We start from the raw sequence: 14,883 nt of genomic DNA, 5'->3' as shown, positions 1-14,883 counted from the left end.
GAGTCCGCCATGAACAAACTCAAGTTGTGATTTTACTTTAATTTAGTCAGTATACCTGGCCAAGTATTTCAAGTTGCTGCGTGCCTGAGAGCTGAGAGACAGTTGGGAAGTTGCCCTGGTGTTCGCCGCTGTGTGATGCCGAGGACTGCAAGTCCCGAACTTGGACTCAGAGAAACTGGGACAGACGCCATTTTGGTTGTGTGTAAACTGGTGATCGCGCTAGAGCTCGAGCTCGCGTCGCGTCACGGCAGCTGTTTCATCCTTGGACCGTCAGCAGCCAGCTCAAGTGTGGAGAGGCGTGTTGGAGATAACAGTGTGGGTGACTGGACGGAGAATCGGAGGACTTTTGGGTGTTGTGGTGTGACCAGGGACTTGTGACGCAGTTGTCGAGCCGTTGGAAGCACCATGGGAGAGAAAGGCACAGACAGGCAGAGAGGCCCCAACGGCGCGGTCTTCAGCAAGAGAGGCCACGTCCGAGTGATCAAGAATTCGAATATGAACCATGCCCAGGTTCAGGGAAGCTTACGGAGCTTGGCCGCTTCCCCGATCAAGTCGGACGGCAAAGGCAGTCCCAGTCCGGACTCCTTTGTGTCTGGCGGGTCGGCTGGGTCTGCGAAGAAGGGCAAGAGGTCAATTGACGTGCCTCGGGAGTCTCTGTCTGTGTCTCCCACGACAAGGAATGGTGCCTTTGGGGGCAACACGTCCCCTAAAAACATTACTCCGCGGTCTTCGCCCTCCTTGGGCTGCCACTATGCGGGCGCCAAGTTCAGCGAGCCCCCGTCCCCGGACGCACTGCCGAAGCCCCCTATGCACTGGGCCCCACTGGCCCCGCTCCCCCACAGCGGCAGGGACCAGTTCTTCGAGATCTCCCAGCAGTTGAAGATGATGCTGAAGGTGCAAGCGTGATATCTGTCCAAGCTTTTAAATTTCTGTGTACTTTTATTTGGTCTCATGATTATTGTAAAGTGTGAGCAGTCCAAGTTCTACAAATCTCATATCAGATTGACTTTAGTTACTGAATTACTCGCATCACCAGCGTTTGTCGATTGTGATTTTTGTTTGTCACTGGTGAGTCGAGAATAGGATGGTCTCACGAGCTTGTAGGGTTTTATGATTGATTGCTGTCTGAAGTATTGCTCTTGTGATATGGGATAGTCAGTGTTGAAGCCCACTGCTCTCAATAATTTGGCTACTTAACTTCTGAAGTACTACATGCCCATTTCATTATATGTTTGCCTTTTTCAAGGCTTGGCACAATTTTTGTTTTTTCCAATCATTGTAATCATTGAATGCTCATCGTTTGTGGAAACTTTGTTTACATGATTTGTCAGAAGCAATAATGGCATGATTTTGTTATAGTTTTAAGGCCCTTCCAACTTACATCATAGATTTTGTTAACTTTTAAGTTTTGACTTGGATTTCTTTTATGTGTTTGTGAAATTTTAACTATCACATGTAGTACTCACATTTACCAAATCCGTTCATTTGTTTGTGGTTTTCATATCTTCATCCTTATTGTTTGAATACCAAATTTGCCAGTCCCTGTGGCCTAAATTGTCAGTTTTAACTTTTATGACCTTGCTAATCAATTGTTTCCTGTCAGTTGTGGATTATGATTATTCGATAATCTTCATTCTAGTGAGGTTAATGGAGTCCCATCAGTTCTGTGATGCAAGTTGCTGCCATTCGCTCGTCTTGTTTTTATTGTTCCTAAATTTCTCTGAAGCTGAATGTGAACGGCCCTAAATTTTATTTTGACTGTGACACAGCACTGACATCAAGTTTAACTTGTCAGGATATGTCACGTCCTTTGATTCATGTTCATCAAACAAGACGACTGTCTGGTAGGGGCACTAGGCTGCTCAACTGTTGCTTTCTCTGTTTTCACACTTCTGAAGTTTTAAGTTGTTAATGAAGTTTCGATAGTCTATTTGTATGGTAGGTTAGTGTAGGTTTTAGTGATTTTAGTCTTAAGATGGACGGTCTATTCATACTTCAGGCATCAATAAGGGTTAAGATTAAGGGTAAACATAGTTCAATTTTATTTTAAGCTGTTTTTCCTTATGATCTCTGTAAAATTTTATGGTTCTCCTATTCACATTTAATTTAAAACTCTGCATAATCTTTAAATTCTGTTGGCTGCATGTCGACATGTCATATGCATGCAATTGTCATATCAGTCAAGTTTACCCTTAACTTAGTGCCTTACCACATTGAATTCATTGGTCATGTCCTGTTTATTTTTTTAACTGATATTGTGATGAGGATAATGTATTAAAATGCGATGCTGGGAGTATGAGGACCTCCAACATAAGTAGAGCACTTCCTTTCAAGAGCCTGGATGCTGTTTATAGCATGAAAGCCAGATTTTTGACTTGAATGCATTTGAGATATTGTAAAGCTTTGCCAAGTGACTTGTTTAAAAAAGTGTGAGGTTTTGTGCTCAAAGTGGTTGAAAAGCTTTAGTCTAGTTTTCGTTTTGGATTGTGGCCTTTTAAGGAAGTGATCACCTTATGTTTATGTGTAACAATTGTTCAGATGTCTTTCTGGTTACCAAAGTCAACATGTAATTTTATTGATGTGCCAATATCAATTGTCCTGTATCTGGTCATTTTGAACCAGCAAAATTTGTACACAGTGATTTGTAATGTGTTTATGTGATAATCATTTGTCCATTCCCAGTCAAATTTGAAATTGTAAGCTTGCGGTAACCAGTAGGCATGCTGTGTGGTTATAAACTGTGTCTTAAATGTTAGTGTTTCATTGATGTCTGAAAAGTGACCTGGAGAACCTGACAAAAGAATTTTGTATAAGAATCTAGTCAAGGTGATTTTTCTATTGTGACATGTATAAATGATATAATGTGTAAATGCTTATTTTTTTTTAATGAAGTGCCTGTGATGTTATTTGGTAATCACTTGTAAACTTGTTGAGATCATATTATAAGGGAATCTTTCATTTTGCATATTCCCCCAAAGAACTAAGTGCAATGGTGCTCAGCCGTGATGCTTGTCCGTACCCAATTACTAAGTTAACCAAAATGTGATATTATTTTAAAATGGACTTACTACCAACCACCATTATTGTTGAAGAAATCTGTATGGTTTCCCCAGAATTGTCATGAGTAATGCACCCCAACTTGAAAAAAAAAAACTACTCCCAAAGGGGTAAAAAAATGGAAAAAAAAATAACAAGTTGGGGCAGTATTGTTTCATGTTGAAATGAGTATTATCTACTGTCTACCATGTTAATATGCCTAGAAGGTGTAAGCATTTTGTGTAAAGGTTCCATGTGGGAGCACTCCATGCTTAGGCTCCCACTGCAAGTTTACAAGTGTACTATCCAAGTGAAGGACCAAGTGAAACACTAACTCTCAACTCATTATACCACAGTACAAATGTTAATGGAGCTGTATCAGCTTCCTTCACCAATTAGGGAGACTGTACTGCTGTGCCTAATAGTGGCATCTCATGAAATGAAATTTGTCTTCCATGACTGAAATGTTGCCATGTGCAATAGGATTAAGTTAAATGTATGTATAAAGAATTCTTTTGTACATTCAGTTTTCAAGTTATCAGACCATTGTGAATTTACTGGTGTCAGCTTTCCCTTGTCTAAGCCAGTATTTCTTTGATCTCCACAATGTCTTCATTTTCTCATTACTGTACCAAATTATTGCATTTCTGTAGCATGTTCAGTTTCCCGGTCATTCGTTTTGTCAAACATTTTGGGTAATTCAAACTTTAGTGTAGTGTTCTCAAATTAGATCATTCAAAAAAATTGTGACTATATCTATAATGATCAGTATGAACTCCATGGTTAAGCAACTGTGATTGTGAATCATTGTATAACATCTCCATTGCGCCCATCTGTTAACTGTAGTTCTATTACTCCAAAAGAAGCCACTTTTTGAAATCTTTCTATTTGTACAAAAGTGTATTATGATATTGTGTACCATCCATGTCACTTCCTTTCCATCTTTCATTGTACAATCCATCAATTTTCATTTGTCATCTCATTCATCCTTCTTTTACCCTTTCTTGTATCTCTTCCCCTCCTTTCCTCTCCCCTTCTCCTTTCACCCTTTCCTTCTCCTTTCCCCCTCCTCCTTTCCTTTCCTTTCCCGGGCCCTTTTTAGGGCCCACCAATTATTCTGCAAAGGATAACTTGATCAAAGACAAACTTGCACCTTCCGAGGTGTACAACTAATTATACTTTCTCTTTCAGGATCCTTTCCTCCCACCTCGTTTTCCTTTTCCTTTCCCCGGGCCCTTTTTAGGGCCCACCAAGTTTTCTGCAAAGAATAACTTTTCCAAAGACAAACTGGCACAAATGTGCCCTTCTAATTATTTTTCCATTTCAGGTACTTCTGCCTATCATCTGCAAAAGCTTAATAAATATTATTTTCCCTCTCTCCCCATGCTGGCACACACTGAGAGATAGATATCAGTGGGACCAAAGCTGGATCAGTTAGCAAAGGTTGGGGGGATAGAATTAATGGGTTAACGGAATGCAAGTAAGAAAAGTATACATTTCAAACTTAGCTACATCACATAAACAACTCTTCAAGGTACTCAGCAAATTCTTCTTCTCTCGCTTTCTCTTCATCAGGCTTTGAAGCATCTTTCCAGATATTTGATGCCTCTGCATCAACCTTATCTTCTGACTGCAGTTCTGATTCCACAGATTCTGTTGAATGTTCATGTTGCCTTTGTTCACTTTCCTCATTTTTCTTCTCTGGCTTCTTTTTTGATGTCTTCTTTTTGTGTAAGCGTTTAATTTCCCTTTTTTTAGAGCCATAATTAAGCTTTCCTGAGCAATCTGGGCACAATCCTAAGACAAAATGTTTTGTTAAGAAACCAAAAACCAAGTAAAGTAGGAAACATTAATTAGCTAACAACTTACGCAATTTGACAAGGGCATTTTTTTTCTCCCCAAGTTCTACATATGCAAAATTAACTTCCCATGTTCTTAATCCATCCCGTCCAGAACACCGTTTTTCACCACAAGTGAACTGACCTCTTCCTGAAACCAGTTCAGGCTCAGTTCTCCACCGCATAGCAACCTTATGAAAATACAAATGTTGTGACGATTCAAAGGATGCATTTCAACAGAGACACTCAAATACCTCATTTGATTATTACCTTGTTAGACTTGTACATCGTTAAGTCACAAATGCAATACTCTTTGAAAAGTTTATCATAGTATTTCTTTGCTAGTTGAGCTTCCCAGGTATCAGGATTATCTTCCTCATCCCATAAAAATCTGTGGTTTTCACGGATGACATCATGGTCTGTTCTATCACGAGAACTTAACAAACACAAACAAATTATTAGCAACTAAAATAAACAACAACATTTCTTAACAGCAACAACGGAAGGAACACTTACGTATCTCTTTCTAAAAGGGAAGTTGCACCTTTGCGGCACAATAAATAATCATTTATAAGACGTTTGTGAAGTTCATATGGAGCCATTGATGACAAAAATAAACGAGCTGATGAACCAGCCAAAGCAGCTGTCTTGGGTTGCATTAGTTGTAAGGAATGTCGGCCTGCAATATAATTAATTAAAGTAAATGGAGCTTCAACAAGTATCGGACGAATAAATTTTCATTGAGAGTCCAACTTACTGTGCTCAGCTGTATCCCATGGCTTCAGTCGTGCCTCCATTTTCTGAAAATAATTCAAAAGCGCATAAATGAGAATAATTTTTAAAGACGGAACAGATTGGTAGGTAGGATAAGGTTTAATTCAAAGTATCATACAGGACAGGCAAAACACTCCTGCACAATATCAGCTGAACATTGTGCAAAAGAATGTATGTAAAAAGAATTTTTTTTTTTTTGAAGTAAACAAAAGGACTTGTGCACTTGCACACGAACCTCGACGGACACACACACACGTTCACCCACGACGCTTCTCGACGTTCTGCGAAGTGCCAAGCGAAAGCGAAAAAACGGCCAAGACTTGACTCGGTGGACTCGGAAAACGCTTCGAGGCTCGTTCGCTTCACCTTCGGCCACCTTCGGGTGACGCGACACGGCGTTCGGGTCCGTTCGGCTCGGTTCGGCCGCTCACTCCACGGCCAACTTCGCTTCGGTCAACTTCTGTTCGGCTGTGGCCGCGTCGCCTGCTCGCCTCAACGCCAGAGTCTATCATTCCCAGGGCAGCTGTGTCCGAACGGCTGAAATGGCTGAAGTAATTTCATCCGTTGGTCTCGGTGGATATGAGGTGAGTACCCAAGTAAAATGCTTTCCTTTAAATGCCATTTTAGCCCCTCAAGCCGTGTATTTTACCACCTTCTCATGGTGATGTCCGTGGCAAGAAGCTCCGAAAATTTTCTAAGTCCCAACATGGCGTCGACTTAACACGTCTCTCGCCCGAGTCTATCCTCGCTATCGTCATGTAAAGCTATGGAAGTAGATGCAGTAAGGGGTCGCCAAATTTTGATTTGCTCAGTCAAGGCTTGGGATTGGCCTCATTTGTTTGTTGAGTGAGTTTTGTCTTAAATACCAGTTGTTCTTTTCACAGGAGAAGTATGTCAGAGAGTACAGCAACGGGACCTCAACTGAAGGTGAGTAGGCTTATACGTGTATTGTCGCCTTCGTGCTGTGTGAAAATCGTAATTTTGTATGGACTTGTTCCGTATTTAAAGGCCTTATAGCTTCGTGTTCGTTAGATGTCTAACTTACCATGGGACACCTAACCTCGAAAGGGGAGCAACAATGCAGGCATCGCCCGGGCTCTTGTCTTCTTGTTTGGAGAAATTCACCTGTTAAATTCCCGTGCAACTCACTTTTTTCCTTCTCTGTTTTTTAAGAGCCTCGTATTGCCTCCGTTTTCACGATTCCGTTTATGAGTAGTTAGGTGTAGATTTGCAACAAATGTTATTTTTGGACATTCTATCAAATTTGAGGCTTTCTTTCAAATGCAAACAACTGTAGTTTTAGTGTCTTTTGCTTCATCTTAAATTTTCGTTTTAAATTTCCCAGGATCAAATCATATTCAGATGAATGGAGTATCTAATGGGCACTCTGGGGATAAATCAAAGGACAAACACCGTGACAAAGATCGAGACAAGGACAAGCACCAGAAGGACAAGCACCGTGATAAGGATAGGGACAAGCACAGAGACAAGGATAAAGAAAGAGAAAAAAGCAAACACAGCTCCAGTTCAAGTTCCAAGGTGGGTGCAGATGATAACATACTGGAATGATTTGTTATGTAGTATTTTCTTCCATTGTCTTGCTCTTTTCATTTTTTAGGATAAAGATAAGCATAGCAGCAGCAGTAAGGACAAGGAAAAGTCGAAGGATAAGGACAGGGAGAAAAGCCGTGACAAGGAAAGGAGTGAACACAAGAGCAGCTCATCGTCATCCAAAGACAAGGACCGAGACAAGAGCTCAAGGTACAATTTTTACTTTGCATTGGGTTTAAATGTTTACATAGCTTTTTTAAAAAAAAAAAAAAACTTATATTTGTATTTTTTACTATTGCAGCAAGGACAAGGAGAAAGACCGCAGTGACAAACACAAGAGCAGTTCTAGTCACAAGTCCTCATCTTCATCAAGCAAGGACAAAGAAAAGTCCTCCTCCTCCTCTTCTAAGGATAAGTCTCATTCATCTTCTTCAAGCAAAGACAAGGAAAGGAGTAAAGATCGAGACAAGGAAAAGAAATTAGACAAAAGTAAGGACAAGGACAGGAAAGACAAGGATAGAAAGAGCAGTGATGGTGATCGCCACAAAGATAAAGAACGAAGCAAAGGTGAGTTGATGGCATGTAATGTACCTAACACTTTGACTTGAATTTATCACCTGATCATTCTTTTTTTCTTTTCTTAATTTTGCAGACAAGTCGAAGCATGATGGAGATCATAAGGACAAGTCTAAGGTTGTTTCATTAGGAAGTCATTTTTTTTTAAATTTTCCTCTTAAGTTTCAAGTTTTAACATCTCTGTTCTTGTTTCGCAGGAAAAGGAAAGGGAGAAAAAGCATGAGAGCAAGGTTGAAGTTAAACGAGAAATAACTTCTCCCATCAAGGAAGAGATACGTTCTCCTAGACCTGCTGCACGTGTTGATACTACAGATGACAGTTTGGATGATACATCCCTGATCATGGATAGCTTTAAGCAAGAACCAGAAAGTTCTTACAATGACTCATCCCGTTTCAAACAAGAACCTGAAAGTATGGATGACACCTCTTATCAAAATCAATCTTCAATGTTGTCTGCTTCAAAGTATGAGAGCGATGGTGAAGATTCAGATGCTCCACTAGTAAGTTTTCACAGGTGGATGCAAAACTGTCTTTGTTTGAGAATTGTGACTTAAATCTTATCATATCCAGGCGGCCAGGAAGTCTACTGACAAACGCAAAGCTGAGAGTGACAGCGAAGAAGACAAACCACTTCTTGCTCGTGCCCCTCCTAAGAAGGTGAAAAAGGAAGTAAAGAAAGAGGTCAAGAAACGAAAAAGTAATGCCTATGATGATGATGACGAGGATGATGAGGACATGAAGCCGGTAAGAACTTCAGTGTTAAAGTTTGCATGGCGTGCATTTATGATTCTGCTGGATCCTGCCAAAAGGGGTGTTCTTGCCTTTGTTCTCACGTTTGGTTCCTTTTAAATTCAGAAAAAGAAGAAGAAAGCTCCTGTGAAAAAAGAGGCTCAGCAGGTGGTCAGCCCTAAGAAAAAGAAGAAAGAAGAGGAGGAGCAACAAGTATGGAAATGGTTAGTTCTTCAACAGTTTCTTCTTCCTTGGGTTGCTTTTGTCAGCTGATTTCGAACGGTGCCGCGCCATCTTCATGGGGGCACGAGCGGCGCCTGTTTCGGGGCATCGCCGTCAGAGTGCGCTACCGTCCAAGATGGCGCCGATGGCGGCGGCAGTCCGATCGCTGCTGCGAAAAGCGGCATGGCTCCTAACCTGTCATCAACCTCCCCCTCTCTCAAGCAAAGTATCCCTCTATTCAACTGCTCTCTCTCTTCACAGGTGGGAAGAAGAAAAGAAGGAAAGTGGTGTCAAGTGGAATTTCCTGGAACACAAGGGGCCATTGTTCGCACCTCCTTACGAGCGACTGCCTGACAATGTCAAGCTCTCCTATGATGGTTTGTTGCCGTTCATTCTTGTTAAGTGTTTGTTTCTTTGTGGATTCTTGTGGATTCTTGTTACATATCAATTTGTTTTACAGGAAAGGAAATGAGACTGTCTGAAGCAGCAGAGGAAGTTGCTACCTTCTATGCCAAGATGCTTGATCATGATTATACATCCATGGATGTATTCAACACTAACTTTTTCAAAGACTGGAGAAAAGTTATGAATGAAAAAGAACGAAGTACCATTACTGATCTGAAAAAGTGCAACTTCAGGGCTATGGCAAAGTATTTCCTAGAACAGACTGAAATAAGGAAAGCTATGAGCAAGGAGGAAAAGGCGAAGATAAAAGCGGAAGCTGATGCACTTATGAAAGATATGGGTTTCTGCACAATTGATGGCCATAAAGAAAAGATTGGTAACTTCAAGATTGAACCTCCCGGCTTATTCAGAGGTAGAGGTGAACACCCTAAAATGGGTATGCATAAGAAGAGGGTAAATCCCGAAGATGTCATTATTAACTGTAGCAAAGATTCAGTAATTCCCAAGGCTCCACCTGGGCACAGGTGGAAGGAGGTTCGCCATGATAACAAAGTTACATGGCTTGCCAGTTGGACTGAAAATGTGCAAGGTCAAGTGAAGTATGTTATGTTGAATCCTGCATCCAAACTAAAAGGAGAAAAGGATTGGGCTAAATATGAAACTGCCCGCCAATTAGCGAAATCTATTGACAAAATTCGGGATGATTATCGTCAAGACTGGAAATCTAAAGAAATGCGTATCAGACAGCGAGCCGTGGCCATGTACTTTATTGATAAGGTGAGCTTTGGCTCAAGAAATGTTGTTTTGTTCATTTTCTTTTGTAGTATGGTTAACAACTAATGTCATTCAAATTACAGCTTGCCCTTCGTGCGGGTAATGAGAAGGATGAAGACCAGGCTGATACAGTTGGTTGTTGTTCGCTGCGAGTTGAACACATTTCCCTGGAGGCTGAAAAGAACGGTAAGACTTGTTCTAGTCTGTATATTAATGTTGTCATCCAGGGTGTTAGACAATCATGCATCTGTCTTTGTTGCAGGCAAGGAGAATGTTGTTGTATTTGATTTTCCTGGTAAGGATTCTATCAGATACTACAATGAAGTGCCTGTTGAAAAGAGGGTGTTCAAAAACCTGCAACTTTTCATGGATAAGAAGCAGGGTAATGATGACCTGTTTGATCGTCTGAATGTAAGTGTGTCTGCTTCCTCTTCAGTATCCTGTGCTCGGCAAGATTCCTTGTTTTCACCATTTCAGTGTCTTACAGACCTCAATCCTCAACAAACACTTAAGTGATTTAATGGAAGGCTTAACTGCTAAAGTTTTCCGTACCTACAATGCTTCATGGACTCTCCAAGAACAACTGAACCTCTTAACAAATCCAGATGACACTCTTGCTGAAAAGGTATTATTCATTTTACTATTAATTTCATAGTTCCTGTGTTTCAGTTAACTAACCACACTGATTTGTTTCAGCTTTTATCTTACAACAGAGCCAATCGAGCAGTTGCTATCTTGTGTAACCATCAGCGTTCAATCCCTAAAAGTCACGACAAATCCATGGAGAACCTCAAAGCTAAAATCGAAGCCAAGAAAGATCAGCTGGCCGAGGCTGAGAAGGCATACAAGGATGCTAAAAAAACCAAAGCCGCGTAAGTACTAATTTATTTAGATCTAGATCACTTTGCTCTTTGAGTTTGGCAGAAAAACTGATCATTCTTTTTAAATCTACAGCAACGTTGAGCAAAAGAAGAAAGCAGTTGCCAGGTTTAGAGAACAACTCAACAAGATGGAAATCCAGCAGACTGATAGGGATGAAAATAAAACAATTGCTCTTGGCACTTCCAAGTTAAATTATTTGGATCCCAGGATCACAGTTGCTTGGTATGTATGAGAAATTTTCTTTTAGACCTTTCTTACTTACTTACTGAAGGTGACATTGTATTATTAAACTTTTGATTCTACCCTCTTTTCAGGTGCAAGAAGAATGATGTTCCAGTTGATAAGGTTTATAACAAGACTCAGCGTGACAAATTCCGATGGGCCATTGACATGGCAGGGCCAGACTTTGTTTTCTAAACACTGCCTCAAAACCTGGTGATATGAACTTTTAGCTAAATTGACTCTTTGCTGAGTCTTGACTTAATTGTAAAACTGTGGATGAACTTAAGTTGTAAATTTTTGATTGACTTACATTTGTTGCAGTAAATTGTTCTGTATTTTACTTATCAAGCATGAGGCTGGGTTCATCTGTGTTTGTGTTCCTTGGTTTCTTCAATTTTATTTAAGATAAATGGTCTGTGTAAATGTGAGATAATTTAACAGAAATGTAAGTTATTATCTATTTGTTACATTGCAGCTGAAATGTACTTTATGCACAAGTTCCTTAATCTGCTTATGAGATGTGCCTCACTAGGTGGTTGGTACACCATATACCAATGATAATTGATCTGTGTCTTCTTGCATGCAATGCATGTCTAAAAAAAAAGGGAGAGAGAGAGAGAGAATATTTTTATTAATATTGAAATTGAGTGAAAGTGTCTTGTACAGTTTTGAATTATATTCATACCAACACACTATTCTACTTTTTTTTTTCTTTGTACATAAGCCTTAAAGACTATCCAGACAAATTTATTTATGAATGAACTTATTAACCAGTAGCAGATTTTGGAGCTGTCGCATCTTTAATGTATTCACTTGGCTCTAAACCAAGACTTTTGTAAAAGTGTTTTGTTTTTTTATATCATGAACAATATTATCAATTTAAAGAATATTTTGTGTGTCTGACGTCTTAATTTTAGCCTTCTGGTGATCGTTTGTGCTTTGATTTGAATGAGGGCTGGAAGCCATTGATTGTGATCGTCTTAAGAAGCCTGTTCCAGGTATTGAAGTGTGCAACATTTTGTTCAGAGTGATTACTGATACTGTTTGTCTTTATCATCCAATAATTTCATTGTCACCAATTGATTTGTTGTAAATGACTTAAAATGTGCTGGGTGTGCAATATGTGGTTGTCATGTTTCATAATTTTGCTAGATGCGAGTACATCTATGAAGCCTGATTCACTTGGTGTAGAAAAGGTACAGGTTATAAATGAAATTTTATTTAGCATTTCACCTTTCTTTGTACAAACACCTTCAAGAGAATAAAATTCTAGTACAATTTTACCATAGTTGTGCTTTCAGTGTCGGAATCCCTTCACCCTCAACATCTTTCTTTCTTGAGGTCCAGGGCATTTCCGGCTCATTCCTTCAGCCCTTTACAAACATGTGACAGAAGACGGAGGCCACAAAAACTCAGGAAGATCGGATTCACCTATGCAAGACGCCACTACGGCTGCTCGAGCAGCACCACGTCCGTCCATCGCCGACTGCCCATAACGGGTCACTCCCTATCCTGCAAATAGTGTTATTGAGCCATACCATAACATAACCTATGAAACTTGTGGAGTGAGGTGTGACAGCACAGCAACCTGGACAAGGGCCCAAATTGATGCCGAATGGCTGCGAAAGCGGAAAATGACGTGAACTCTGCCTTCGATGACATTTTTCGGACGGAGAGTCGCCTCTCATCCGCGGCCTTCGAAGACGGCTTTGAAAGTGGTCGCCTGAAGGGTGCCGAAGAGGGGTTCCACTTGGGATACCACAGAGGCGCAGAGCTGGGAGCAGAGCTTGGCTTCTATTCTGGAGTTGTTGAAGCCTGGCTGTCTCTTGAATCTAACGTGACGTCAGAGAGAGCACTACAAAGCTTACGTAAACTCCAACAGCTGTTGAAAAATTTTCCTCGGACAAACGTTGATAATGTTGATATTATGGCTTCCTTCGATGAGATCAGAGTCTCCTACAGAAAAGTTTGCTCTCTCTTAAAGATGAATTCTTCTTACCCAGAGGCTTCCAAACTGTCCTTTTAAAGTGGAAGCCCTAAAATGGGTGCTAAGGTAGATACTGTTCGTGAGAAGTTAAAAGAAGTATATATGTTTTTAGAACCTTTTAAAATTCTGGCGAATGCTCACATGACTAGTTTCATTACTGGGAATAGTTGGGAAATTCTACCAGAAGATTTACGAAATGAAGCGTCTTCACTTTCCATTCCCGAAATGTATGAAATTTTTTGGAACTGGGGAAGTGATCCAGGGAACTTTCAGCAAACCAGTGCTATCGGCAAATTCTTAAATGCGTGCTGGCATTTTTCTCTGGCCTCACAGAATTTCAAAGAACTCATGCTATCTTACAAAAGTTGCCAGACCACCTCCAATAAATCAGCTAAATGTATGTCACTCAAAAAAAGCCATGAAGTAGTAACCTTAAAAGAAATTGTGGCCTATTTGTGTGATGATTCCCAGTCGAACTGTGTGGTGGATGTAGGTGGAGGCAAAGGATATCTTGGAGCATCATTAGTGCTCGAAAGCAAAATGAAAGTCTTGAGCATCGATTCAAAACCACTTAACACTGAAGGAGCCATGCACATCTTTGAAAAACTTGAAGTGAGTGTAATTGTGACTCTTCCTTCACATTTCTATAAATGGATGTTGTTAGCAGTGTGTAAAATTTATTTTCCTCTTTTTACAGAAACATGAGCGTGTCCAGGCTGATTCAAGTGCCTTTTATAAGCAAGTCACAGCATTTGTGACACCAGAAACAGATATCATTGCAATTGCTAAAGATAATTTTGGGCCAACCTCAGAGTACAGAATTTGTCTGACAGGTTTGCATGTTTGTGGAAACCTTGCCTCAACATGCATCAAGCTGTTCTCCAAGGCTCAAGATATTGCGTCAATCTGTAGCATTGGCTGTTGTTACAATTTACTGACAGAGAGGTTTGAAACAGAGTCTGACGTAACAGTTGACAAATATAATTGTGGTTTTCCTTTGAGTGATTTCTTGAACAAGAAAAGCTATTGCTTAGGACGTAATGCTAGAATGATAGCGTGCCAACCTATTGATAGGATTTGTCTGGAGAAAAGGGTGAGTAAATTTTCTGTAATAGAATTGATCTTATTTCTTTTAAAAAATACTAGAAGAACATTCAGTTTGTACAGGGTGTCTATCATCAAGGTGTTTCCAACATTGCAGGAAATGAAGCCAAGTATATTTTGGCGTGCTGCTATTCAGACGCATTTTCAAGAGTTGCTTGGGCCTGGATGTGATGTTTCAGTGGGTCGCCGGTGTTCCAAAGCTACAAGTTTTTCTGATTACTGTCTCAAAGTGGAACAATCACTGAAGATAGATTTAGAGGTGACACATTGGATAGCTAATGTACCCAATTATATGCACCTGTTTCTTATACAATTTTTTAATATTTTGTTCATTCCAGCTTACAGAAGATAAGATGAATAATTTGATCATGCAGACTGAAAAACTCCATGCTGACATGATAAAATTCTATTGCTTCAGACTAGCACTTGCCCCTGTTGTGGAGGCACTGCTCATTTTAGACAGACTGCTTTTTCTGTATGAACAGGTATTATGCTCAGCAAGTTTCAGTAAAAATTAAATTAGTGCACAAATTTGCACCTATTTCTTGTCTTTTTTTTTTTTTTTTGGAACAGGGTTTGGAGACATCCTACATTTGCAAAGCTTTTGATGGGGCTACGTCACCCCGCTGCCATGCTGTGATTGCAAGTAGGCCCAGCAGATAGTGGACACCTCTTCCTTTCATATACTTTGTGGTTATTAAGACTAGGTATTGAGTAAAACGCTCCCAATCTACATAAAGTTTTGTGTTGTTGTTTTTACATAGAAGGTTTGCTGAGCTGGGG

At 40.2% G+C, this 14,883-nt stretch overlaps 4 protein-coding genes across 6 annotated transcripts; 3 read left to right on the top strand and 1 right to left on the bottom strand.

The window, feature by feature from the left end:
* Nucleotides 1–4,511: 4,511 nt before the first annotated feature.
* Nucleotides 4,512–6,014, bottom strand: LOC117647528 (protein FRA10AC1). 2 transcript variants are annotated; one of them, XM_034389302.1, is made up of 6 exons: nucleotides 5,884–6,014; nucleotides 5,632–5,674; nucleotides 5,391–5,553; nucleotides 5,145–5,310; nucleotides 4,906–5,065; nucleotides 4,512–4,833 (listed from the first exon to the last, which is right to left on the bottom strand). In XM_034389302.1, the coding sequence occupies exons 2-6, from the start codon at nucleotides 5,669–5,671 to the stop codon at nucleotides 4,550–4,552; spliced, it is 813 nt and encodes a 270-aa protein (XP_034245193.1). In that variant the 5' UTR covers nucleotides 5,672–5,674; nucleotides 5,884–6,014; the 3' UTR covers nucleotides 4,512–4,549. The 2 variants fall into 2 exon arrangements, with proteins under 2 accessions (XP_034245193.1, XP_034245194.1); XM_034389303.1 differs by having other exon boundaries at nucleotides 5,767–5,912.
* Nucleotides 6,015–6,057: 43 nt separating this feature from the next.
* On the top strand, nucleotides 6,058–11,704 carry LOC117647526 (DNA topoisomerase I, mitochondrial). Of its 2 annotated transcripts, none has more exons than XM_034389298.1 (17): nucleotides 6,058–6,232; nucleotides 6,533–6,575; nucleotides 6,994–7,187; nucleotides 7,267–7,409; nucleotides 7,501–7,766; nucleotides 7,852–7,892; nucleotides 7,973–8,275; nucleotides 8,346–8,519; nucleotides 8,631–8,728; nucleotides 8,988–9,103; nucleotides 9,187–9,908; nucleotides 9,989–10,091; nucleotides 10,168–10,316; nucleotides 10,393–10,530; nucleotides 10,602–10,777; nucleotides 10,860–11,009; nucleotides 11,102–11,704. In XM_034389298.1, the coding sequence occupies exons 1-17, from the start codon at nucleotides 6,191–6,193 to the stop codon at nucleotides 11,202–11,204; spliced, it is 2,961 nt and encodes a 986-aa protein (XP_034245189.1). In that variant the 5' UTR covers nucleotides 6,058–6,190; the 3' UTR covers nucleotides 11,205–11,704. The 2 variants fall into 2 exon arrangements, with proteins under 2 accessions (XP_034245189.1, XP_034245190.1); XM_034389299.1 differs by lacking the exon at nucleotides 6,058–6,232 and adding an exon at nucleotides 6,328–6,429.
* Nucleotides 11,705–11,862: 158 nt separating this feature from the next.
* LOC117647529 (protein LTO1 homolog) lies at nucleotides 11,863–13,066 on the top strand. The gene has a single exon (XM_034389304.1). It carries the CDS (start codon nucleotides 12,625–12,627, stop codon nucleotides 13,033–13,035), a length of 411 nt encoding a protein of 136 aa, XP_034245195.1. The 5' UTR covers nucleotides 11,863–12,624; the 3' UTR covers nucleotides 13,036–13,066.
* LOC117647527 (methyltransferase-like protein 25) lies at nucleotides 13,014–14,839 on the top strand. Its single transcript, XM_034389300.1, has 5 exons — nucleotides 13,014–13,608; nucleotides 13,694–14,089; nucleotides 14,198–14,359; nucleotides 14,439–14,585; nucleotides 14,674–14,839. The coding sequence occupies exons 1-5, from the start codon at nucleotides 13,051–13,053 to the stop codon at nucleotides 14,761–14,763; spliced, it is 1,353 nt and encodes a 450-aa protein (XP_034245191.1). The 5' UTR covers nucleotides 13,014–13,050; the 3' UTR covers nucleotides 14,764–14,839.
* The last annotated feature ends 44 nt before the right edge of the window (nucleotides 14,840–14,883 follow it).

The sequence above is a fragment of the Thrips palmi genome, unplaced genomic scaffold, assembly GCF_012932325.1.
Source record: "Thrips palmi isolate BJ-2018 unplaced genomic scaffold, TpBJ-2018v1 HiC_scaffold_2, whole genome shotgun sequence".
In the NCBI taxonomy this organism is placed as follows: Eukaryota; Metazoa; Arthropoda; class Insecta; order Thysanoptera; family Thripidae; genus Thrips; species Thrips palmi.
The sequence above is the reverse complement of the archived record's forward strand: the minus strand, read 5'-3'. Positions and strand labels throughout refer to the sequence as shown.

Excerpts from the sequence above, each read along its gene's own strand:
- LOC117647527 (XM_034389300.1), top strand. The coding sequence starts at position 13,051 with ATGGGTGCTAAGGTAGATACTGTTCGTGAGAAGTTAAAAGAAGTATAT. Across the intron at positions 14,090-14,197 it reads GGATTTGTCTGGAGAAAAGG|GAAATGAAGCCAAGTATATT; the intron begins GTGAGTAAATTT and ends CCAACATTGCAG. Across the intron at positions 14,360-14,438 it reads CACTGAAGATAGATTTAGAG|CTTACAGAAGATAAGATGAA; the intron begins GTGACACATTGG and ends TGTTCATTCCAG.
- LOC117647526 (XM_034389298.1), top strand. The coding sequence starts at position 6,191 with ATGGCTGAAGTAATTTCATCCGTTGGTCTCGGTGGATATGAG. Across the intron at positions 9,909-9,988 it reads CCATGTACTTTATTGATAAG|CTTGCCCTTCGTGCGGGTAA; the intron begins GTGAGCTTTGGC and ends TTCAAATTACAG. Across the intron at positions 10,531-10,601 it reads ATGACACTCTTGCTGAAAAG|CTTTTATCTTACAACAGAGC; the intron begins GTATTATTCATT and ends GATTTGTTTCAG.
- LOC117647529 (XM_034389304.1), top strand. The coding sequence starts at position 12,625 with ATGGCTGCGAAAGCGGAAAATGACGTGAACTCTGCCTTCGATGACATT.
- LOC117647528 (XM_034389302.1), bottom strand. The coding sequence starts at position 5,671 with ATGGAGGCACGACTGAAGCCATGGGATACAGCTGAGCACA. Across the intron at positions 5,554-5,631 it reads ATGGGATACAGCTGAGCACA|GCCGACATTCCTTACAACTA; the intron begins GTAAGTTGGACT and ends ATTATATTGCAG. Across the intron at positions 4,834-4,905 it reads AAATGCCCTTGTCAAATTGC|GATTGTGCCCAGATTGCTCA; the intron begins GTAAGTTGTTAG and ends ATTTTGTCTTAG.